At 34.0% G+C, this 26,334-nt stretch overlaps 1 protein-coding gene across 1 annotated transcript in view; it reads right to left on the bottom strand.

Annotated features, from left to right (window-relative positions):
- The window catches only part of LOC106642712 (uncharacterized), a 339,578-nt gene extending 313,548 nt beyond the window's left edge, over positions 1–26,030 (bottom strand). The window contains exon 1 of the mRNA XM_089598092.1: positions 25,783–26,030. Coding sequence (XP_089454218.1) covers positions 25,783–26,030 — 248 coding nt within the window. The remainder of the gene's footprint in view (positions 1–25,782) is intronic.
- Between the last annotated feature and the right edge of the window lie 304 nt (positions 26,031–26,334).

Genomic DNA, 26,334 nt, shown 5'->3' with positions numbered 1-26,334 from the left:
TTGCCAATATTTTTCTTAAAACAACCCGTACTAAAATATCCCTATTAAAACTAAATTATTTGAGCAGCTAAAGACAACAAGTTAAGCGTAAAATTGAATATACGGGGGTTCTCCGGGTCACTTATTGTGTACTCGTTGTTAGATTTTGGAAATTAAAAATTGTAAGTCCAATACGGTGGCACGAAGATAAAAATTTAACTCATGAATGACAGTGAGGAATTATAAATTATAGTTTTAATCTGATATTCATGCATTTCAATAATTTATGTATAAATTCTGTTGGTGAATACAAAAAATTATTTGTCTATGTACATAGTAACACTTAAAGTTTTGGGAAGATCTTTTGTCCACCAATTCGACCTTGGCTTATAGATTAAAATATATGCTATTAACGTGGCGTTAGTTTTGGTACATGGTTCATACAAAAATTAATTTCGTTTTTTCATAATCACTTTTATACTTTTATTAGATGCCATCAACAGATTAAATAATAACATTCAATTTAGCACTGTCAAAACTTACTAGATGAAAATAATTTTTAGTGTTGAAAAAAACTACTTTTCCTACAACCATGTACCTAAACTGACACCACGATAATAGCATGCATATGTATTCATGTGCCAAGGTTTTAGTAGCTATCTATTAAATAGTATCGTTCATAAATTATTATATTACCGTTCTGTACTTATTTATTTTCAATTTATGAAGATGTACCTCTATATACACTTAAGTAATTGTGAATAAATACGAGTTCTTTAGAGCCTCTGTCTCATATTTCATGTTAAGTGTTCTTTTTTTTTGGTTTGATTAAACTTACCTGTCATACAGTTATATGTGTTTGAAAAAATCAAGAAAAATATTCGTATACATCTACCTTATTATGGTTCAATTAATTAAACAATATTAAATCAAGTTGCAAATTTTAAATTCACAGCTACTTATATTATGTTCATGAATCCGAGAAATCTTTTGTAAGTACTAAATCAAAACCTTAAGGACCCAACTTTTGATGTAAAATCCGTTACAAAAAAATAAGAAATATCATTTGCTCTTTACCTAGAAAATTTGATAAAAGATGCGGTCAATTAACAAGTATTTGTTGATACTTACTCTGGTTTATGCTGCAACGATTGTAGTGCAGTACCTGAAACTATTAAAGTTAAAGATAATGAAGACAAGTAGTCTGTTAATGATTGCATGACCTATAACGGAAAACCTGATGAACAGATTAATCTCAAGTTTTAAAAAAATCAATAAAATTTTGGCATTCAGGAAAAAGAAAGACGAGAAGTTTTAAGTTAGTACAATGAAAATTTAAGAAAGTTTTGAATTAGAGAACACTATGGATCGGAAAAAGAATTTTACGAGGGTGGTGAAAGAATCGATGAATTATATCATGTATCAGACTATGTTTTGAAAAAGTTTAATATCTGATAAATCTGTCACTCAACGTGTTATCGATTTAAGACGATGGGCTTTGATAGCCAGAGAAGATGTTTAGTTATCTGCTGATTTATTTAAAGCATAATGTAAATGGTTGCATGAATTTAAAATGTACCATTAAATCGTATCAAGAAAAATTAATTAAGTTATGACACAAAAACAACTATCAAATAAAGCGAAACTTCGAGAAAGTGCTAATGAATTTGTAGGACATGTGAAATTGGATATATCGTGAGTTGGAGCAGCAAATATGTTCAACACTGATCAATCAGGTTTTAATTTAGAAATCCATGCAGGTGGTACTTTTTTTAGTAAAAGGATCTTTAAAGATTAAATGTGTCGCATAATCTTTAACGTTTTTAACACACAGTTAAACAATCCAACCTTTAATAAATGCAGATGGTAAGTTGAAATCACCTTTACTCATTGTTCTGCAAGAGACAAATGGTATGTTCAGACCAATGGTCGAGAAAAACATGTATGTATCTGAAAATATAGTCATTAACCCCTCTAAATCAGGAAAATGAACCTCTGATCTAGTGATGGAGTGGTTCAGAAAGATATTCATAGTGACAGCCAGTAAGAGATCGGTTATGTGTTTAGACTCTTGGAGGGGTCAAAAAGAGAAGATATTTATGAACATTGAAAAAAACGATAAAAAAATAAAAGTTCTTACTATACCGGCTGGAACAACTGGTTCTATATAACCACTTGATGTGTAAACCTTCGGATCCTGGAAAAACTTTATAAAGTTTTTTGCAGATCTCATCCTTTTGTATAATTACAATATTGACTTGCACTTGAAGAACAATATTTTGAAAATTCAGTCGCTTATCCACAATCAGTTCTTTTCTCCTCGATTTATAAACATCTTCAAATATGCATGGTGAATAAGCGGTTGCATTTCAGATAAGTCTGGTCCTTTTGAAACACTAATTTCGTTTTTTTTTTTTTTAAACACTGGTACAAACTGTGTGTGGTATGATGAAATCGCGATCATAACATGCTTGTGGTGTACTGTATCATTGTGCATACAGCACTTCTTTGCAGTAGAAGTGAATAAATATCTACCTCATTGTTGTAATCAGTATAAGAAATGATAAGAAATCATCACTGGTAACTAAAGAAATCACATATTTCTATTGTTATACAATACGTATACTTATTTTTGCTAATCCCTCACTTATTGTTCGTTAAAGTAAAAATTATCAGTAAAAAATTTCAATTTCCAATCCCTTGCTGTCCTTGATGTGTAAAATTCTTATATTTGTTCTGCCATATTAGATTTAAAAAATTTTAATTTCCAAAGTCTGACAATGAATACGAAATCAGTGACCCGAAAAACTCCCGTATATTAATTTTTATGCTTAACTTGTTGTCCTAAACGGCTCAAGTAATTTATTTTTAATAGAAGTAGTTTACCCCCCCCCCCAAAGTGGTTGGTTGAAAAAAAAATACAAATATTCGGTTGCTGTGCACGTGATGTAACATGCAAAAACAAGTTTTTGGTTAATTTTCAATGAATTTCAGAATTTTCAGAAAAAAACTTACTGTACAAGACAGCTTTAATTCCTAAAACATTGGGGATGCAAACCTGACTGTAAAATTTTTTTTGATTATAAGTACTTTTTAAGGGAAACAATCTTCATACAACTTTTTTTTAAAGTATTGAGTTGAAAAGAAAATATAACAGAAATTTTGTTTTGAGGGTGAAAACTTAAGGTTAGATTTTACCCCATAAGAACCATCTTCCGCCGATAAAAAAAACACGTGTCATTTATTTTTTGACTCTCTACCACAATGCAAAGTTCTATCAAAATCGGTGACTGGCACTTGGGTAGGTTTGCTTGTAAGATAACTTTAAAAAATGAAACAATTTAATAATTAGAATAAATACAACTAGAAAGGCAACAGTAGTTGCCAAAAAAATACTCTAACAAATAATTCAAAAAAACTAATTTCTGTACTGATACTGCACTTCGTCTAAAAAGATAATCTGTTAAATATTATTTAAACCAATGTATTTTTTTAAGTCAATAATTGTCTTGGAAATTAATAAACATACCTAATTAGTACAATATTAAAGGTGCTCCGAAACTAGAATAAAATTTTCAAGGTTTTACAAATTTTTTTTTTTTTAACTACGTACCAATGTAGGGCTACTAGAACACTGGCCCAGTGGTGCAATTTAACTACATTTTAAATAAAGCACGTTTAACTTTTACTAAGATTCAAGCAGACTGCTAGTTTTTTATCTTTATCTAAGCTTCTTGGTTTCAAACTGCTTTTAAAATTTTGAGATTTTCCTAAAAAAGTTCAGAGTTTAACCATAAATTATAACTTTCAAGACTCAACCCTTCTCTTCGTCATTGAAGAAAAAAAATTGGGAGTGGACTCTTACAAAACATATAATTTAATTAATCTTGACTTATATAATTGAAATTTGTACCTCTTTAGAAAAATTCTTTTCAGAATTCTCCAGATTTTAATCTTATCATTAGCTATTTCTAAAAATTTTAGACGATATGATACTCTTTGAAGCCAGATGACACTTATTATCGTAGTCTTTGTTGACAGAATGTAAATACAAAAAAAATTATGACGATGCTGTGTTTCATAAACTGCTTATTTAGCGTAAGGATATTCTTCAAAAAAAGTCTATAGATTTTGTTTAAGACTGACCATTTTCCAAAACTAAAATGCAGCCTTCCAAACACGACATTACCTTTTGATTTTTCTTAAACAGATAGTATTTCTTGACTTTCTTACAATTCTTATTTTTTAAATACTTATGACTTTTTTTATTGAGGACGAGCTCCATATCTCTGAGAGACCCGTGATTTTTTGGCTCATAATGCCAGCAATATCTTTCTTTCTCATTTGCCAAAAATTTCAAGTTCAAGGAATTTTTGTCCGTAAGCTAACTGTATCTAATATATAGTTTTATTAAAAATTGCAAGCCTCAAATCAATGATCTAAGTTTTATCTATAATAAGGTTACTGTTGGACTTAACTATAATATCTAAAAATTAATAATTTTATTCTTTTGACTTATAAGGACTTACTAGTTATAAGATAAAACTAAGGTGGTAACATTGCTCGCAAAGAGTAAATATTTATATGTGCAAATGACTTTTTGAAGTCTAATTAGGTGTTTGAATGAGGAATGTTAAGTAATCTCTTGCGCAAATAGATAAATTTCTAATTTTAATCTATTTTATACTAAATTTATTCACTCTCTCAATGATAAAACTTTAATACTCTTAAAACAGTCATACTTAACAAAACTCGTTACCTAAAAGAGCTGACTGTGTACTTCGTGGCTCTTGGAGGTGTCAAGTGACAACTGAAGTGAGCCACTAAGCCCCAACACATAACGTCAGCAGATACTAACCCCATACGATGTAAGAGAAAAAAGGTTTTAACTAAAGCTCTACGCAAGGTGTATTTATTTGTGTGGCGTTTCAGTTAGTAGCTTTCCGCCACTCATTGAGTGTGGACACACTGTTTTCTTTAGTTTTTTGTCAGAGGTGTCACCAACCAGTTTATTATACGTGGCCTAAAAGGGTTTGCAGTAAAATCGAAATAAACAAATCTATATCTAAATAAAATTTTTTTATATGTCATTAAATAGGTACATAATTTATAAGCCAAAAAACAAAATAAGGTAAATAAATTTGATACTTTCCGATACTGACACACACATACACATCGTTCTTCTTTTTCTGTCTCTTATATCTTTCTTTAATACTAAGCAAACAAATTGTAGGTCTATCTGCTGGTCTGACAGCCTGTAAGGGAGTGTAAGGCTACATTTAACAATCTTTAGTTCTTAACTGAGGGTAAGATTCAATGACAGTTATAGTTATTTAAAAAAGTGGTATCAGAGTGTAGTTAAGTCTCGAACTATTTTTTGCTTATCATACTTTTTTTTATTACTATTTTTAAAGAAACAATAAGCGCCGTTTAAAGAAGCATGTTACTGAATGACGGGCAACACCCTATATAGTCCAGTACGCGTGGAGGTGTGTATGCTGTGCCTTAGTGGAGAGCATAGTTTATGTTGTCTTATTATATTCAAAATAGCAAATAAATAAATACTAAAAATTTTAATACATTAATGAATATATGACAAAATAAAAAAAAAAAGTTTACCGTCATAAGCATAAGAAAACAAAATAAGATTGTGCATTAAAAAATGGTAGAAAAATCATAAATTAGTGATCCCCTTTACTACATATACAGATACACACCTTAATATCATATCTGCTAAATAATGCGGTCTATCTTTTTCTAACCTGAATCAGCTCATGTAACACTGCTCCTTGACTTGAAAACAAAGAAGCTGCTTTCGCTTCATCTCTCTCTTTCTCTCTCCATCTCGTCCTCGACTTAACTCTCGTCATCCCGACGTCTCTCTTTCTCTCTCTCTCTCTCTCTCTCAACACTCGTATTCTTGCACACTTGGCGAAACGCACGAACAATGGTGGCACTTCTGAGTATACACCTCACAGTTTCTCGTACACTTTGTGTCATCAACCTACACACTACAGCTCTTTCTCTCTCTTTCTTACTATCTATGCGACACTTCCCCTTTCTTTCTCTAGCCTTCGCTTCTGATCAAACGTCCGTGAGTCTAACCCAGGGCAATGTTGTCCAGGGTCCTCCAGCAGGTCGTATGTCCTATGGTTTTACTCTTTTTCTTTTCTCTATCTCTCTCTCTCTTACCCGCTTCTTGTCTCAGCGGTCTCCGTAGTCCTTGTTCTGGAGACCTCATCATTCTAGAAAAACACAGCAGCTGCTAGACTCACGCGCACACCTTTCTTCTCTTAACACCCTACGCACCTTCTCAAAAACTCTCAAAACTCTCCCTCTCTATTTCACACTCTTCTCTCACCATAAAAATCCGCAAGTCGCGGAAACTCTCGTTGCTTGCACATAGGTGCACAGCTCAAGACACTCCTTGAGACTAACTTGCGATCTCTCGCTTAGAAATGGCCACCACCACCCGCTGCTGCTGTCACGTATTTTCCCTTGCAGTCATTCTTGACATAGCAGCTGCTGTGTGTCCTGGTAGTTGCGTTGGAATTATTCTTGTCCTTTTTCACTGGCGCTGCTGTGTCTTTGCCACTTAACTGTTTGTCCGTTAGGGTGCTTTCCTGTTCTTCTCAGCGTATAGACAGCTCTTGAAAAATAAAAGGTTTGCAGAAGCTTTAACTTATTGCTCTTGGTATAAACATAACATCAACGAGAGGTTTATGAGATGTGTAGTCCTTAGTCCTACTTTAATAGTGGATAATCCTTATCCAGAAGCTACTTACTGGAGTGAGTTTTTTTTAATTCACAGAAACACAATAAAGTAGTAAGTGTATAAGAAAGGTATGTAAATAAAGATTTAAAGTACAATTTATAACAGAACATTAATTCTCTAACGTGGACGGATAATACAAAAACAATAGTAGTAGCGAAAACCTTTACTTACAAAAACTGTTAGCAGAGAAATATTTTCTTAAAAAAAAATAAGATTCTATTCATAACCAATTACATCATTACTATCATTACGTACCTAACAGAAAACAATAAGACCGAAGTACAAGTAATATTTATGTGTCAGAAAAATAATTCTTACAATTCAGAAATTAACGTTGAACAGATATGCAATACTTTTGAAATTCAACTTTATACACGATTAGATAAAGTAACTGTTTTCATGAAAAGAAAGTTTCTGGGAGGTCCTGAAAAACGTATAAACTTATAGGCAGAAGATTACTTATAAACAAAGATATACGTGAAATTTATTAATACAGTGATCAGGCGTTAACAATCATGCTCCCTCCTAATGTAAAGCAGAAAAAATGTCAAGTTATAAGTCGGATACTCTCTCTTTCTCTCTTTTTCTCTTTCTTTTTTTTCTCTTTCTCTCTCTCTCTCTCTCTCTCTCTCTCTCTGTGCAGATGAAGCCTTTAATCATACATCGCATACTAGACGATGCTCACGTAGCAATTAAGATATAAAGTCGCACATGCTACGTTAAAAATCCCTGCACCGCATACTCTCTTCTTAGCTTAAAGCAGAATGTACCATAGATGCGTGCTTAATTACATTCTCTTACTTTAGTTTTTGGACATTACAAATAGTATACTTATTGTTTTATTGGCAGACATACACCTTGTAACATGTCGTGCCTCACTCGCTTTGCAGTCAGCAGCAAGACACGGCATATAATTACTTCTCTATAGACTAAAGGGATAGGACGGAAAGGTGTCCCTCAAACATATATTAATGGGAGACACCAATATTTTCACATTCAGTTTTTGTCTTTATTTCAAACAATCTAGTGTCATCACTATACAAAGAACTATAAGAACTGCTGCTCGGCACAATGCTTATGCCGTAAGGATAGGATACAAGGTAACAGGTCTACCGTTTTCACTACTGTCAGGATATTCGCTGTAGCACAAAATTTGGGCACTGGGAGATCCGATTGTCGAGCATCGGCACTGAGGCACACTAGTCTTTGGCAGCTCGTGTGTGTAGACTGTCGTAGCAGTCCGGGTTGTCAAAAGGTAGCCGTTGCAGCGTCTTCTGCTATCGCTCGGTGCTATACCCTATACCCCTCATTTCTCTCTGCACGCACAAAAAAACGCACGTACGCCAACTAGGCATTAAGTCACATTTAAATCGCACGTCACGACCATAAGCAGAAAAGAGCAAGAGTGCTTCTTCTGTCGGCCCACCGATTCGTGCTGCCTCGGTGCCATAGCTACCTATATGGCGTGGCACGCACTTAAATAAACTTTAAAAAACACTTTAGGGACACAAGTAAAAAACGTTCATACCGTACGCCATCCGCTGTAATTAAAATATATGAATTCATTGCCTGACGTGCTGCTGTTTTTTTTTTACGTTATCAAAAATAAAGATAAAATAAATTTTAAAAAACGATGGAATCAGGTAGAAAAATAAAGTACATCTTCTTTTAGAGAGGGGGAAAGGAAAAGAGAAAAGAAAAAAAAGATATTTTCCTAACTGTAGGGATGATCACGGTTGTCTTATCAGGTGTCGCTTTTTAGCGTGGCGTGTACTATTGTCCACTTGCCGGGTCAAAAAGGCCTGCCTCTATGCCACCCTACTTCACAACAGTGTGGGTTAATTGTGGAACTGACTTTTTGGGTTATGCCTAGATCATTGAGACAACTAAATAAAAGATTTAAAAATGCTTAATTAGTGCTAGAAATTAGTAAGAATCATGGATTTGTGATGACATCCAGTAAAACTGTTATTATTAGAAGCTACAACTAGCATAAAATGGCGTAAAGTTAGAAACAGCTACGATGAATCGTGAGTTTGAAAACAACATCAAGAAAAAATGTTAAAAAGACATGTATGAAACTAGCCTTTTTTTAGGGCTTGAATTTGATCGTGCCCTGGTAGTATACATTAGTTCATGCGAATGCCGAAGTTACTTGAAAACTTAACAAAGATGGAATTAAAATCTCTTAATGCCAATTTCTCGTTTTAATATGGGATCAAATTTATTCCTATATTAAGTGAGAAAAATATTTCGCTCAAAGACTATATTCAAGATGTTAAAAACAGCGAAAGTTGGGTTAAAGAAGATAAAAAGGATCTGTACATAAAGACAGTGTTACAAGTTTTGTGACCAGCCACAAGTATAAACGTAAATGGTGAATGTATTCATACCCTTCAGGCATTTATGATATAGATGAAAGAAAATATGCAACAGAAAAACCAATGCTCACTATCAAATGTAGTTGCTAAAAATGCGTCAACGATAAGGTCAATCGGTTGGTAAAAATAATGATTATGTCCACCTACTGCTGAGTGGTGTTGAAAAGGCTTTGACAAAAGATAAGGGCAATACGTACAACGGGCATAGAATGAGCCCTATAACAGACATGATGTTAGGCATGTTGACAAGAGGACTAGTACGTATGATAAGCCAGCAGATCAATGTTAAAGAACCTGCTTCTCTAGACAACGTTTTGAATTGTGCGTAGAGATATGAGGGTCAAATAAGATTATGTTATAATCGTGGACAAACGATAATAAGGACAACCTCGCAGTAATTTAAAAAATAATTTAAATAATTAATATAAACAGCAGTTTATAAGAAGCCTAAAGACCTATCATCTAACGATATCAGCATATCATTCTCAAACAAACGGATAACTAAAGCAAAGTCATGCTGCCTTAGCTGACTTTTTTACGAAATAAAAACTTACTCTAAAACTTACGATGACTGAACAAATTGGTTCAAATTTGTACTTTATACGTATAACACGAGTGTACATACAGCAACAAATTTTATGCCCTAGGCACTAGTATTTGTAAGAGTATCAAGGTTGCATTTAAAGATACCTAAAGATTAAAGGTTATGAACCCATTCATTATATCTACGGAATTTTATTAAGCGGCTTTAAAAAATAAAAATTATGGCAGAAAATTAACAAATAAGAATAAAAATAAAAGTAAATACAAAAAACGATAAAAAATTAAGAACTATAAATGTACACCAGAAGATTACGTTTGGGTAAAAAAGCAGTTCGTTCCCATACATTTATTTGCTATTATAATAAAACTAAAAGTAAATACAGTTTAAAAGAAGAATTATTAGAAGAATAATTTAGGAAAAAATGATGGTGGAATGAAACGAAAACACACAAATAAATTACAACTAGTTTGCTAATGATAATGTCTTTGTAAAAATTTAATCTCACGTGTCCTCCAGAAAAAAACGCTGCTTATTACATTGGCCATCTTAATGACAATAGTGTTTCAAATTTGTACAGATTTAAGCGATCGTAATCATGGCATTTATAGCATGATTACCTTTAAAATGAACCCTGGAATATACTATAAATGAATTAGTAATACAAAATTTGAAAGACCTTAATGGAAGATAGTGATACAGCTTGATATTAATGAACTCATATTGGTACACACACCTTTTCAAAGATTAAATATAATCTTTGGATGTTGCATTATACAGTTTGTCTATTCTAATTGCACTAACTTTTATAAAAAATAGACCTCTTAAATTCAAAGATAATGTGATTGAAAAGTCTGTACGCAACATTATTAACCATAATTAGTAGTGTAGGAACCCATGCGGATAATTACGTTACTAAACGCACTAGCATACAAACAAAGAGACTGACACCTTTTAGAACTATTCGAAGCTTTACTAGAAGATTTTTTGGCTCAGTCACAGCAAATAATATTAACGTTTTGAACACTAACATTAACAATTTGCATGCTGATCAAAAGAAAAATATTAAATTATATTGACAAAGCAGCCATATTTTTGCAGCTGCATTCAAAGAGCTATATAACACTTTGAAATGCCATGAGCATATTCTAAAACAAGTTGCTGATATATGGATTTCAAGACAAGGTTTTACGCTCATCAGGTACCTGATACATATTTTAATTTACCGTAGAAGCATTGACGCTACGTTAGATCATATTATTTTTTCCCATGAAGATCTGACTAACATTTTGCACGATTTATCTGCCCTAATTAAATGAATCAAAATAAAAGAGTAAAACGTATAGGTCTTATCAAATGAATAATGGATGTACGGCAAAACCCACAAACTTACTTTAACTAGTAAACATAAAATGATCACTCAGATACAATATACCTATCAAGTAAAAGTGAGCATAAACTTAACTTCATGAAATAAGCCCTTAAATGATACCAATGCCTTTTTTGACGCTATAAGATTGATTTGGGAACGAAAAATTTATGAACAATCATGAGCAGATGAAGAATTAAATGTACGAAGTATAATAAATTGAATTTAGAAAATACGAAGCTGTAAGTTAGAGGAGTAACATATTTCTATCTAGATTTAAATACGTAATGTCGTTAAAGCTCTAATAATTATAATTATAATAGTAATACTTATCAGCAAAGCAAAAAAATTGTTTGAAGAGAACTATAAAACATAGTGTCTTTGAAAAACTCATAAAACATAACATAAATCCACTGAACACAGAAACTCGAGAAACAAAAACCAAAAGAGCACGAACCAACTAAACTTTATGTTAAAAATAAAGAGAAACAGAAAGTACTTAAATCATCCAAAGCAAGAGCCATAAGAAAAATACAGAGTTCAATACTCCCACACCATACACTTTAAAAGTTCAAAATAGACTCATAAATAAATAGTAATTTGACACTATTTTTCTTTTAGGGCTCACGATTAATTTTGTCTATCAAATAACAATAAGGACTAAAGACAAGATGGATAATCTTTTGCATGAAATTGTTAAGCAATTAGAAAATAAAGAAAACATCAAGAAAATGCATGAACTTTTAGATTTACGTGGTTATACATGTTAAACTATAATTGCCATTTACAAGAGTGACATATTTACTAAAAAACTTGATGAAACACCAAATATAGAAAAAGAAGTTCAGACACTTTTTACCTTTAAGACGAAATCTGCTATCTGTCAAACAGAAAAGATTTGTACACCAACAATGTAAAAAAGTGACAAAGATGTACTAAAATTTGATCCAAAAATATTTATGTGTCTTCTAAAGTAGAATACAGGAGAAACAAAAAAGGAAATAAGTTTTTGTATTTACATGTAAAATACATATATGAAAAATGTATTAATCCTCAATGTGATATTCTAGCGTTGCAGAACGATGAGCCAAAGTATTGCACGAGGTGCACCAAACTTATCAAAAAGAGTGCATAACACAAAATGAGCCCGAAATTGACTAACCCTTTATGTCAAAAAAAAGTTGAGTTCATGACATATCCAATATATGTCATAATATGCAGAAGATAACGTTGTATACAAAATTTAGAAATAAGACCGACCTTTATTAAAATAATCGATTTACGAGAGAAAATAAACAGTAGGAGAAAACGAACATAATGATAAATCCCTTATATTTAACGAGCTGCATCATACGTTGAGAGAATGCTTCACTTAGTTTTGAGATTTAATGAGGACTTATAAGAACAATGAGCGAATTTATGTTTAGAACAATTATTGGAAATGTACATGCATTAAAAAAAAATTTCAAGATTATATAAATAGATTTATAATATTTTAAAGTAATCATTTTGTCAAAATTACTTTGAATATGTAAATTAATAAGCTAAAGTAAAGTTTATAGTAGACAAGATACGAAATTTTTCACACAAAAAAATGTACTTCTATGCACTAACGCAAGCATGATTTTTGTACACCAACATGCATGTACGATCGAAACTTAAACGGCATAATCTTGCATATCAACATATACATATACACATACCTAATCAAATACATGTAAGACAACTACATTTACAATATACAAACGAAGCCCCTAAATCGTTGAAGCAACGACTGGTGGACCCTGACTTAACATACTATTACAGGGAAATTGTTGTTGACTTACACTAAAAAAAATACTCAATAATTTTAGAATAGTACAGTCTATATAACGGAAACCTTGTGCTATGGGTTATTCAACTTATCAGGTTTCGCTCACCACTGGGGGAAGAAGTTGCGGCTAATAGTTTAGAGGCAGCACCAATACTACAGAAACTATTTGATTAACTACCTCATTAACCGGATAACGTAAGGAATCAAGCAGCATCAATGGCATCCACGTTTCTCATAAATAAAAAATTAATCAAGATCCATAATAAGTCGGAGAATTGACGTTGGTTGTACAAAATGATTAAAGTGCTGATTGATAAACATCGAATAAAGGTATTCCTAAATTAGATTAATGCTACGCTATCTTAAAAAAAAAACAGTTGTGCATTGCACCATACACCAAGTATGATGCTAAATACTACTATTTATGTGATGCAGCAGTTATAGCAGCAACCCTAACTGCAGTACCAATCATCGAAGTAGAAGCGGCAAATCGATCATCAGTAAAAAAAAGCATGTTTCAAATAATATCAGAGTTCAGGTGCTAAATAAGATTATAAAACTAACTATAACAGTAGAAACTCCTAAAAATGATAATGAAGATAAAACTGCTTCAACATTACGACTTGTGATAGTGATTCGTACTGGAACTGAAATAAGCGTCCATACATAAAAACTCTGAAATACCAACTATATTTTCGACTTTTTTCAACACAAGTATGCACTAAAAAATACTTATTTTTTAACTATATGACAAACACGGGAAGATATTATTTTTAATCGTAAAATTTATAAGACCACTGAGTGGGTAGAAGACATACGCCGCATAATAGTATATTGTATAACCCAGGAGCCAAAAAATGTATTAAAGGAAAATATGAAAAACAAAAACACAACCGATAGAGATAATTTTTTTAAGAACTTGATCTATTTTAGTAAAAAGTAGTTTCTAAGGTGTCAGTCATAATGAATTAAGATAAGTATACCCGGTTGTTAACGACATTTAGCCCTCTAAGGCATATAAAGAATTACCCGCTGGATGCCGTGCTCGATAATGGACGATAATTATGTCTTAGTTTCGTTTCTTATTGTAACGAAGAATTGTCAGCAAAAGCCCTCAAAAGACTTTCAATGTATGTAAAAAAATATTGATACAAGGATAGTCAGAAAAACCATCACACCATAACACATTTACGTTGTGGGAGTTAAAGTACGTAAATAAATCTTAAAAAAGACTTGCCCCCATGTTTAGAAGATGTCAGCCGAGTTAAATATGACTGGCACTACAAGCTATGTCTTGGGACAGGAGTTACAGTGAACCTTAATGCCCTTACAAAATCTCTCATTAACAAAAGAAAACCCAAGGAACAAAAAGAAAAGAAAAGACATTAACCATAGCTTATTATGATTAGTCTTATTATCCTTCCAATTTGCACATTCCCAAAAAACTGTTACAGTTTTTTTTAATAACTACCACTTATGAGAGTGTATATCAATCTGTTGTTTTTTTCAGTAATAATTTAATGTAACAAAAAAAAAAACAGAAAAAAATTATTGTATTATTTCGTATAATTACTCATACATAAATATTTAAGATTATAACCAGTAAACTTTTTTAGATAAAGATAAGATAATTAGGAAAAAGAGGACAAAAAGTAAAAATTTTTAAGATAATTAAGAAAGTCATACTTTTGACATAAAATTATTGTCTTTAGTTTTTTTGTCAGAGGTACCACTAACCAGCTCATTATACGTAGGCCAATAGTATTTGCAGTGAAGTCTGAATAAAGGTACATACAAAAATTAAAGTTTAAATAAATGTATTAAAGAGGGACATAATCTACAAGCAGAAAAAAAATAATGTAAATCGATTTAATGTTCCTCAATACTTACACACACATATTGTCTCTCTCTTCCTTTTTCTTATATCTTTTTCAAACACGAAACAAACAAATAGATGGTTGGTCTGCTGGTCCTGCAGCCTGTAAAAGAGCATGAGACTACATTCCACAATATTCAGTTCAAAACTGAAGGTACGGTTAAATAACAGTAATAGTTATTTAAGAAAAAAAGATTTAAAAAACCTCCACAAAATTCCCTTATATAAAGTGATAGATGTGAACTGTTTTTATAAGTTTTCAAATTACATAAGCTACATCATTAGAAGTAAGTTAAAAAGATCCTAGCATACGATTATCTTGGCGTTGAAACCAGGATCTTTATTAAAACCTTTTTTATCGTAAGTGTCAGTACAACATTGTAGAATTACTGGTTTTTTTTCCTTGCGTTATTTTAAACTTAAAACCTTTTTTACTACCTAATGTCGAGCTTTTCCTATAAATGTAGTAAAGAAATCCAACTAAGTTTGTAAGCTTTGAATTTGATTTTGTTCTGACTTTCATAGCATTTTTATTCATACAACTATGATTTTTTTTAAATAAATTATAATAAAAATTATGAAGTTATAAAAAAAAATGATTTATAAATAAAATTTTTAAAAGGCACAAAATTAAAAAAAAACACATCGTTTTGCGTCAAACAGGGAAGAAATAAAATCATCGAAGTGATAACCGTTATCCAAATCCCAGGATACTTCTTACTTATGTAGTTTTAGATTAATTAGGAATTTTATGCAACACTTTCCACTGTTGTCATCGATTTTAAAGTATTAGTTATTTACAAATGCTGATAATAAACACAAATTATAATTGTTAATTTTTAATACAAAGTGCATTTCTTTAATAAACGACATGCTACATGAATTCCTAGGAACGTGTTTTGTAAGGGCTATTTTTTGGGCATAAAAGCAAAAGTTTGTTAAAATTAGACGTTCTAGCCAAGAAAAAATAATTCGTAGGTATTACGTTAGAAATTAATATAATTGTTAATAACATCAAATTAAATTATAGATTTGATAAATAAAAAAATTCAGGACTTTTATTTTGCAAAATAATAAATTTTTTATAATTCGATAATTAATGTAAACATTATTCTGAGATTTCCTGTCCACTGACGTTTTAGGGGCCTGCGTTACTTTGAACTCAAACTTTGTTCTGCAAGGACAATCTTATTCTTTTAGCAGATATTGTATTTTAAAAATCATAAATACTACACTGAATACCTGTTACTTTGCAACAAAAACCTTAAATCAAGACAACCAACTATGTTTGTTTGCACACAGGTGCACATAATTAGCATCAAAAATAAGTAACGTCCAACAGTTTAAATAAATACTTAGTAAAAGAAGGCCTACAGACTCATTGCTACAATTGTTGTATTTTACATAATAACGAATATAAAACCTTCAATAATTATCTAGAGGATACTTTCTCTGTTGGGCTTCCCCGTCCTAAGTACATTTATTCTTAGACAATCACTATCTCAGGATGTCTGAAAACTAATTCAGGTAAAACATTTCCATATTTTTAAAATCTGCCTGTTCTTAGTTTTGAAAGAAATCTTACAAGCAAGACATAAAATTCCTTAGATGTATTAGCCTACTATTTTTTATTGTTCTGCTGGAATAGATGGTAAGCAAAATTTTGCTGGAATTAAGTAATAGTGTTTTGTTGCAGAAGCGATACGTTGACAATATTTTGGTAGTATTAAGGTAATCAAACATAATGCTTAATCAGTGAAACAATCATACCAATTTTAGTCAGTTTACAGTTACCAAGAGAAACATTAATCAGTTATTAAACTGAGGAAAAATCTTCTGGATGTTAAATAAATCCTTACTTAATTTTTTACAGAAAATGTAACAGTTACAGTGATGCTTATAAAGGCAAAATATCACGTAAGTTAAAAACCAGACTGGCTGAGCATGATAGTGTGGATAAAGAAAAAGTCAGAAAAGTCTGTATGTTGTTACCATATGAAAATTAGTGGACATAAGAGTTTTTTTAATTTTTAAGAGACAAAAAAGGTAAACTTTTGGGCTTAAAATCCAATAAATAGTAGGAAAAAATTATAAAATGTTCCATGTTTATTACTTTTATAATTATATTCATTGAAAATGTGATTGATACAAGTAGTGCTGTACCTATGCACCTACACAACTGATTACGTTGTAAGCGCACACTATAGGACAAGCGTCCTTATTTGTATGATAATTCCTTGTACCAAATCATACTTAAAAGAGGCATGTCTCTACTGGTAGTAGACTGCTTATTAGAGAAACTGTCTTTGTCCAGTAATTTTTTACTGTTTGACGCTGTTTTCGTTTCCATGCTTACTATGTCCCTCCATGTATAAACAAACAAAGTTGGTAACATTGAAACAATTTGAATATTCTTATATAATTTTTAGCAGTTTGAGAAAATATATAAAACAAAATTGTCAACAAAGAATTATAACAAAATGAACTAATAAAAAAGTTCAATCGAAAGAAAAGGTGTGAGGTTGGTTGTTTTTTGGTACTATCATTAAATTAAGATTAACTACCATTGCACTTAAATACTCATTTTTGTTGAATAATGCACTTCAGAATGATTTTAGAGCAGAAATAAGTAGCAAAAATGTATTTTTAAATACCAACCTAGTTATATTGGTACTGCTTATGCAAAAACGTCAGTCTCTGCCTTATAAATGTTTCTTATCAAATTGTATTTCAAGTTATATCATTTAATTGTCATAAGATCCTCCTTAATTTAATATAATATTAACTTGAACAATGTTATTCATTCTTTAGCACTTAGTTTTGTAGTAAGATAAGGTGATACATAAACTCTCGTTACTCAGGCTTATGATGTAACAAAAGAAGAATTTTTTTATAGAACTTATTCCACAAAGACTGTTTGTTTTGAAGTAAAATTATCTATTCAAAGCAATGTTTTTGCTTTTTTATATTTGTGTAATAAACTAGCAGCTCCCTATCTCGGCATCGCCCGAGAATCACTAAATGTAACACCGTAGTGTGTTAACATGTAATGTGAAACGTTTTCAGTTAGAAATTTTACAACTATTTCTGACGCTTCTCAGAACAAAATCTTCTTATTAAAAACATATTTGTTCCGAATCCATACAGTTTATTTGGGTGAGTAAGAAGCTGTAAAAAGTGAAAAAAAATAATTGTGCTGAAAATGACTGTGCATTCCTTATGTTTCAAAATAATCGTTGGCCCTAAAATTCCATTGATTTGCAGTTTTTTCCATATAATCTCTAAATTTTTTACCGCTACAAGAATACAAATAAATATTCTACCTATTTAAAATTCTGGAAGATTTAAGTAATTACTATGAGGGTTATAGTTGATAGCTTACCTCTCACCTGATTAATTTTTTATTCATCAATTTTGATGCTGCTGTTTCAATCTCGATAAATGTTTAGCGTCATTTTCTTGACGCCTAAAATTGTATTCATTCGATGCATTCAAAGTTTTCCGTCCAATTCAAATTCTTGCGGCTTTTGGCATAGTAAAGACTTTTGTGAGCCCTAAAGGCTATTTTTTTCAACTTCATTAGGTTGTAATATATGTTTGTTGGCTACGTAGCCCGAAGTCCAATGACCCTGAAAAGGACCAGCGAGCCTCTTAAGTAAACTGTTTCTTGAGTGAAGTTTCCAGCAAACGTGATTGAATCTATACCTCAGGAAGATCTTCTCTGCCCTATTATTATAGCATCACACTGATCGAAAGAGAAGCTACAACGTTTGAAGCTTTGAAGCTAGTTGGAGAGCTCTTTTCTAACGTCTCCTGGTACGAAGTTAGAGACGTTGGTGTCCAAAGCATCATTTTTTTACAGACTTAGTTGTTTTGATGATCTTAGGTTAGGAAATAAGTTCATGGTGCATGATTGTTGGCTCAAGTTTATTTTTTCTTCATAGCTGTTCGGTTGTCCCAGCATAGACCTAGGAGAAAATCCGCAATTCCTGGTTCAATGCTCAGAGTCAAGAGGGTTATATACAGTCATTGGTTAAGCAAACTCCCAGCCTTGCGACGAACAACTCCTCTCGTGACGTCTATCAGTGAATAACTGACTTAGTTTAATAGTGGCCGGCTTTACGTAGTCTTTCAGTTGACGAATCGTTTCCGGAAATGGTAGTAAAAATGTATTTGTTGGCAAAGTAGTTTGAACTTAGGTGGCCCTTAGAAGAACCAAAAAGGTTGATGGTTAAGTAGCGAACGTAAATACTTCACATGGTCCAGAAAGGCTAGTGGTAAAATTTCCAGTTATTCCTTATTATTATTCTTTATTATGGAGAGCTAGCTGCGGGTAGTATCTTAACTCTTATCCTTTAAGTCTCTGTAAACGAAGACCGTACAGGAGAGAGGTACGCCACTGACCAGAAAATATCTCGTCTTCTGGTCGTTACCCAGATAACCAAACGCTCATTGTTAGTCGGTAAAGTGGGTCTGGAGAATACCTTCTCTGTAGGTACAATGTTGGGATGACCACTAAGAAGGAGACAGTTGTGGCTGACCGTACTTCTCAGGGCTATCTTACCTAGGTTGCATTTGAAGTAGAAATTTCTCTGACGGCACCAGGATGGATGGTTGAGCAACTTCAAAACTTTAAAGTTATGAAGCAGGTTGAGCTCTGGCCAGACACGTCTCCTGGTATTTTTCCTGGAGACGTTGATGTTACGAACGCCTTTTTTTTGTGGCACTTAGTTATCTGGCCGATATGGGATAAAAACCGATTTATTTCGCTTACCCATGAAAGAAGAGAGTTATCAGTAGCCAGAATGCCCAGATGCACGACTAACAACTCTGTTCTTGGTATACTGCTGATGAACGACTACTATCAATGACTTGATGGGGCATCTTTTAACCACTATTTAATATCCTTAATTGTGGGTAGCTTTATACTTATCTCGACGCTACCTAGCAGATCCTACTAAACTACACCACAAGGATAGCTGATTTTAGCAAAACTTTAAGATTGTTTATTGCTATTGTAAGTACCATTTTCAAGAAAAAAACCATGCGAAAACCATCTCGGAATCATCAAGAATAAGTATGCAAAATTTTAACACCATTATTGGTTTAGTAGTTTTCTTGAATAGCGGTAACAACGGTCTTAGTAACTTAGTTTTATACATTAGTAAAATAAAAAAATTTATTAGGATAATGTGGTAATTATGTGAAAATTGTCTTTTAATTTATAGTGTATTACAATTCATATGTATATTGTAACGCGCCGTGCCCTGCTTACTTTGCAGTCAACAGCAAGACACGGCATATAATTATTGTTTTATAAGACTGAAAAAATGGGACGGATAGTTGGCACTCAAACAGACATGAATGGAGGACACCAACATTTTCAGATACAGTCACTGTCTTTATTTTGAACAATCAAGTGTAATCACTATACAAAGAACTATACTGCCTAACTATCTGATCTGGCCTAATCAGTAAAGCCTTAGCCCTGCTGGTGCAGGTTCGTCAGTTGCTGCTAAACACAATGCTCAAGCTGTAGGGACAAAATACAAGAAAACAGGCCTACCATTTTTACTACTGTCGGAAGATTCACTGTAGCACTAGATGCGGGCACCAACATATCCGATTGGCAGGCATCTGCACTTGGGCACACTAGTTAGTGGTAGCTCGTGAGTGTAGGCTGTCGTAGCAGTCTGAGTCATCAGCAGGTAGCCGTTGCTGCATCTACTGCTGTCGCTTGGTGCTATACCCCTTTTTTTGTGCACACAAGAGAAAACGCACGTACGCTTACTTGGTATTATTTCGCCTTAGAATCACATGTCACAACTGTGAGTAGACAAGAGCAAGAGTGCTCGTACTGTCGGTCCGCCGATTTGTGCTGCCTCAGTGCCCTAGCTATCTGTATGTCTTACGCACACACATCAACCTCTGTGCATGATTGAGTGTTGACCATGTTGCCTATAGTAAGGATAGGTACAGGTACAGTACGGATACATACAGGTAGGATTCGTATGCATTACGTTGCCTCTTCTCTTGTCTGCTATTGCTAAATTTATGCTATTACCGTAACATTGGATTTTCACGTCACAAATCCTTTCCCGTAAATCTTGGCTTTACCCGCACTTTTTTTTGCATGTCCTAGAAAGTGAGCGTTTAATTCTAGTTAAATACCCTATAAGAAGGAGTGTGTAGGGTTCTCTAGAGTATCTGTTTGTGTTTAGTGTTGCAGACTATCTACTTCTTTAGGAGTCGGCGGAAAATACTCGTCGGCCCAAGTTGGCAGCCTTGTCAGTGTGACTATCGGTGTATTTTTATGTGAGTGTAGAATACTAGTTATTAGTATCTCACTTCTGTTGGATAGTATGATGCAGGTACCCTAGATTGTGCTAACAACCGTAACTTAAGAGTAATGTATAATAACCAGTATCATTGAATGTCTTACTATTAGATTAGAAAAAAATGATTTGATTGATTGGAAAACTGATTTGCAAAAATAAAAAAAAATTGCAAAAAAAACTACTTTTTTTTTTTAGAGAAACAAAAAAATAAGGACGCAGTTATAATGCACAATTAAAAAAAAAACAACAAAAAATTAGAAAGGCCTGTCCAGTAAGGGTAGGATTATTTTTTTGTGACTTTCTGTAGATACAACTTAATAATAAATAAATAAAGAAAATTTAAATTAACAAAACGAAAAAAAAATGACTATGTCCTTTTTGATTGATCAAAGCCCTAATGGCTCTTTCCTGCTCGTACTGCTGGTACCTTAGGGCTGTTTATACTATACACTTTTGTTAACCTGCCCCTCGTTACCTCCCCATGCTTAAATTTAGTGAATGTCTTGGCTGGTAACACTATAAAAGAGGGAGAAAAGAGAGAAAAAAGGAAATTCTTGACTAAGCTGCAGCAAAAACTGAAGGAACATAATGAAAGGAAATTTAAAAAATGCTTTAGGAGTATGGGTAAAATATGTTCGTACCGTACGCCGTCGTCTACTGTAATAAAAATTTATAAATTTATTGCCTGACGTAACGCTTTTTTTTTTTTCCAGAAATATCGTTACAATTTACGTTAAGAAAATGGTTGAGTTGCTCATTTACTCGATCTTCCTTTTTTTTTTTTTGCTTCAAATGAAGGTTAATAAACTGTGAAGCATTTATTGTTAAATTGAAGGACTATATTTCAAAAGACTACAATACCAGTATACATTATATAAAATAAAAAGAATATACGTTTTAAGAAATGACAAAATTAAATAGAAAAACGAAGTTAATTCTTAATTAGAGAGGAGAGAAGAAGAGAAAGGGAGAAAAAAAATTATTTCTCTAACCGTAGGAATGGTCACCGTTGTCTCATCAGGCATGACTTCTCAGCGTGGCATGTATTCTTGCCCCCTTTTCTGGTTAAAAAGACCCGCTTCTCTGCCACCCACAATTTACAACAATGTGGGCAGTTTGTGATACTGACCTTTTGTTTGCCAAACTTGTGGCAAAACTTCTTTCTTGGGTTGCCACTGAACCACAGCACATAACGGTGATCTAGATCCCCCCACTCCCAGTAACCCTGATTCAGAGCTGAAATGGCTTCTGGGATTTAAATTGGCTCCTCTTCTAGGAGATCAGCGTCTGAAATAAGTGATGGAGGCCCAGAAATGCCTCTTTGGCCCTGATACCTCCAGGTCCATGAGCCGCCAAATTTCTGCCATTTCTGTTAGCACCTGTAGGGATAGTGGTACAGCTTGACGTAGTGGGCACGACAACGCTGATTCCATCCCTGGTACGTGTCGTCTTTGCGACAGTTAAACCTAGTGAAGTACCATCCAGAGCCTCTCCTCGTCATCCTTTAACTGGGGTACTGGCGATCCCCAATAGCTGGTCCGACGTCTTAAGGTCCCGCGGGCTTTCTAGTTTAGGATCTGAGTGAATCTGTTGCAAAATACTTGTGGGTGCCTTGGTAGAGATCAGCGGTGGTAAGCAGTACCGTGGTAGGGGAACAAAACTAGATTTTCTTACCCGCGTAGGTGGCTCACAGGTCCCAGAGTGATTTTTCCTTTAGAATTTGTTGGATAGCTTACTGTACTAGGTAGGCGACTACGCCAGATCCTCTCAGTTCTGCCTCGCTTGGATTGAGGTACAGGTCATCAAGTAAGGGATCGCATACTCATCTTGACGAGGCTGCCCAAGTCTCGTGCCCAGTTGGTTTATGCGTAATTCTTCACATTTCCTTGGTTGGAATCTGTAGGAATATAGCTCACTTTACGTTTACTGTCAGTGTGTTTCGTGTATCGCTTGAGGTCATTAATATGAGTTTTTATTAAGTTTCCTGTTGTGTTGTCACTGACTTTGACTACTACATATGAAAGCAACTGGGTTGCAGTATAGGAGCCTTAAAATTTGGGCTAAGTTTCACTGTAAATCCTTGAACTGCTAAGGATAACACATGGTTTCTTAGCATTATACTACCCCGTAACGCCAACGATTTTACCCTTCACCCTTGACCATAGTATTTTACCTGCTTCTTTCGCGCTGACTCAAGATATTTAACAAACAATTTCCATATAATTTCTAAGTGGCTTACCTTTCTGGCTGACAAGGAAGTCTTTGTCAGGTCTAAAGACGTAGCTAGGATGTCACGGTTGGGAAATACCACTGGCGGCAAATTTTAGCCAAAGTTTAGCAAAGCCGGAGTTAGCTTCATGGATGCTTGCTCCATCGCGTACAATGCTAGTGCAATCTCTTGCAAGTGTGCATCTCACAATTTATGATAGACAAACTTCGTGCCATTATCAGATAGAAAAGATTTCGGTTTTTTTAATCTGTTAAATACTATTTCCTCTAACATTTTCTGGATCCTTTTTCCGTCTGTCTTTTAGAGTGCCTTTATCTTCACGTATTTAGTGAATAGATCCTGAATAATCAATAGGTATCGGTGTCCATTCTTCGATGGACATTTTGGTCCAGCAATATTTTTTGCCGTTGCCATCCATAGTTTTTCAATAATTCTTTTTCCCATAAATCTGGTGGGTGCTTTCTATACATCGCATAGTTTTCCTACTAGCCATGATTAAACTGTCAGTACCACAAGTTTTATCGCAAATTTCTAAGCTTTCCTGTTATTCCTTATTGTCATCTACATTAATTACTGTTACCTTTGGTTTTTTGGGAGTCTTGACCTGCTTCGATGAGGTGGCATTGACTCCTACTGCCCCTCTCCTCTAGAGTTTTCTGGTTTCTTCATATTACACTAAGGGCACTTAAAGCGTTTGTCCCCTATCTTACTGCACTTCATACAGTACTTACGGTGGGGAAAACTATTACACCAGTGTCCGCCGTTGCAAAAAAAGAAGCACCATCGGTCCTTGTTTTACGTAAAGACGTTATCACTAGGACTTTTTCTGTTATGTCCAGTTGACTCAATCTTCTTAGAATCCGACGCTTGTACATCCTGACGTCATTCAGCGGCCTTTTGTTTTCCTGGCATTATATCTCTTAATGGAGCTAGCAGTTCCTCTAATTGCTACTGTGAACTTTTTGGTTTTTCTGCCGCTTTATCCTCTTTTACCAGTGTAGTATAAGCTGTCGCATTCAATGCTTTTATATCTTTAACGCTAGGGGTGAGGATACTTGATACTGCCACAACTTTCCTTGATGCCGTCTGCTTTTGGAGAATAAAAAATGTCAACAAAAACAGACAGTCCTTGGGTTGTGGAGGTGGGCAGTAGTCTTTATCCTGTTGCTAGGTTAATTCTACACTTTTGCCTAATAGCAGAAAACGATTGAAATGGTCAATCTCCACCCTTGAAATTCCACTGTGATAATAAGGATGAGAATTTTTAAATGACCGATTAATCTGTTTGTATAGTTGCTGGGGAGAGTAAATTTTATTCAATGGAATTCACAGATAAGATGGATAACTTGCAATTTCTAATGCGGTGCTTGTGTGCAGTTTTCAGCTACCTTATTATCCCTACCCTGTAGATAGTAAATCCCATACTGCAACTGGAAAGCAGTGATAAAGTCACCTATAGATTGCCAGTAGTATTTTTCTCATCGTAACTAGTTGTTAGGTTTCGAGTCAAACACTGCCAGTAACACTCTTAACAATCCCTTTAATAACAGGTTGTATGTTTTCACTCATTTCCACAACCACGCAAAAAATCTTCCGGGTCATCTTTAGCTCACTTAAGAAATGGAACGTTCTAGTGAGCTTAAATATTTACCGTGTGTCTCTCATACCTTATCTGGGATTCTCATCGGTGTGATGACATTTTCAAATCATTTACTAACGAACCCAGTGGTCCATGCATAGCGTCCGTACGAAAACCACCTTTACCCCTTTGCCTGAAATCGCCATTCAGAACCAAAAGGTAATAACCTTTATTTACACTAGTTATAGTTGTGTATATCCACCTTCAGTTGGTTGATAATATCAGTTAACGGTAACTGTATATTCGTGGGATATCTTAGTAATTGCCGGGTTACATTTTTGGTTTGTAAATGGGTTATATCGTGAGCCTCTCACAGTGTTGTGCCAGAATCGTACGAATGAATGGTAGAGTGCGCTTGGCGTTTACTCGACGTATGATGGGGTACGTTGAGCGCTTAGGATGTAAACGTGGAGGTATATTCAACCTTGCCATCTGCATGACGAATTGTACTACCCTACCCCGACTGTGCGTCATAATGCTGTACACAAGCTGCCGAGACTTCTCAGCGATAATCGATCAGGTTTTCGTCTGACCATGTTATCCAACGTCCGTTTGCATCATTTGTATCCCATTTTCAGCTCTCAAATCTATTCAGTGGCTATTGTCATTGAGTGCCAGATTTGCCCCTTGAGTTATCTTCATACCTGCTTCTTGTTCTCTGTGCTCTGTCCATACGTTTTCTGCGGCAGCCCTACTTGCTTCTGGTGTGGTTGCCAAGTTTTCCACTGATTTACATACAGGACCTTCCGCTAACACTTTGGACAGTCTATAAGGAGGATCTCGTATTATCTTCTATGATGGCCACTTATACGTCCTCCTGTAGGTTTGTGAAGTCTAGTACCTGTACGTTAGCATCTCTTGAGCATCGTGAACTACCGATGACATTTCTATTTGGTTGTAAAGCATCCCAACATTGTCGAGATCGTGACGCACTTGCCCTCTCACAACCTCAAGGTATTGTTGAGTTGTGGGTGACGAGGTGTTGGCACGATCCACCCTTGTGGTGCTAATGTTCGTTTCTGACGATTTATTTTGTATGAACTGGAATTTGCGGTGTTTCAGCCTCAATTTTACGTCTGAAAGCTCCATAGCTAAATTTTTTTTTTCTAATTGCGTGACTTCATTAGCTTCTTTATTTTATACACTAGCTGTTGTTTTGATATATTTTCTGTTAAAGAAGCGTTGCAACTGATCCTTGGCTTTGGGAATGGTCTTATTACTTCTTAATCCCAACAATATCAAATATTAGAGTATTTCCCCATCTGTGTATTGCATAACTGCTTACGCGATCACTCTTGTTATCGTTTCGTAACTTAACGCTTGAAGTGTATCTTCCTCTGTCGCGATCGCACTGAAGAAAAAGTATAAGTTTATCGATGAGACTGTCATATTT

This window comes from Copidosoma floridanum, unplaced genomic scaffold, assembly GCF_036245765.1.
Source record: "Copidosoma floridanum isolate Cflo_tuat_1 unplaced genomic scaffold, Cflo_Japanese_pri ptg000005l, whole genome shotgun sequence".
Classification (NCBI taxonomy): Eukaryota; Metazoa; Arthropoda; class Insecta; order Hymenoptera; family Encyrtidae; genus Copidosoma; species Copidosoma floridanum.
The sequence above is the reverse complement of the archived record's forward strand: the minus strand, read 5'-3'. Positions and strand labels throughout refer to the sequence as shown.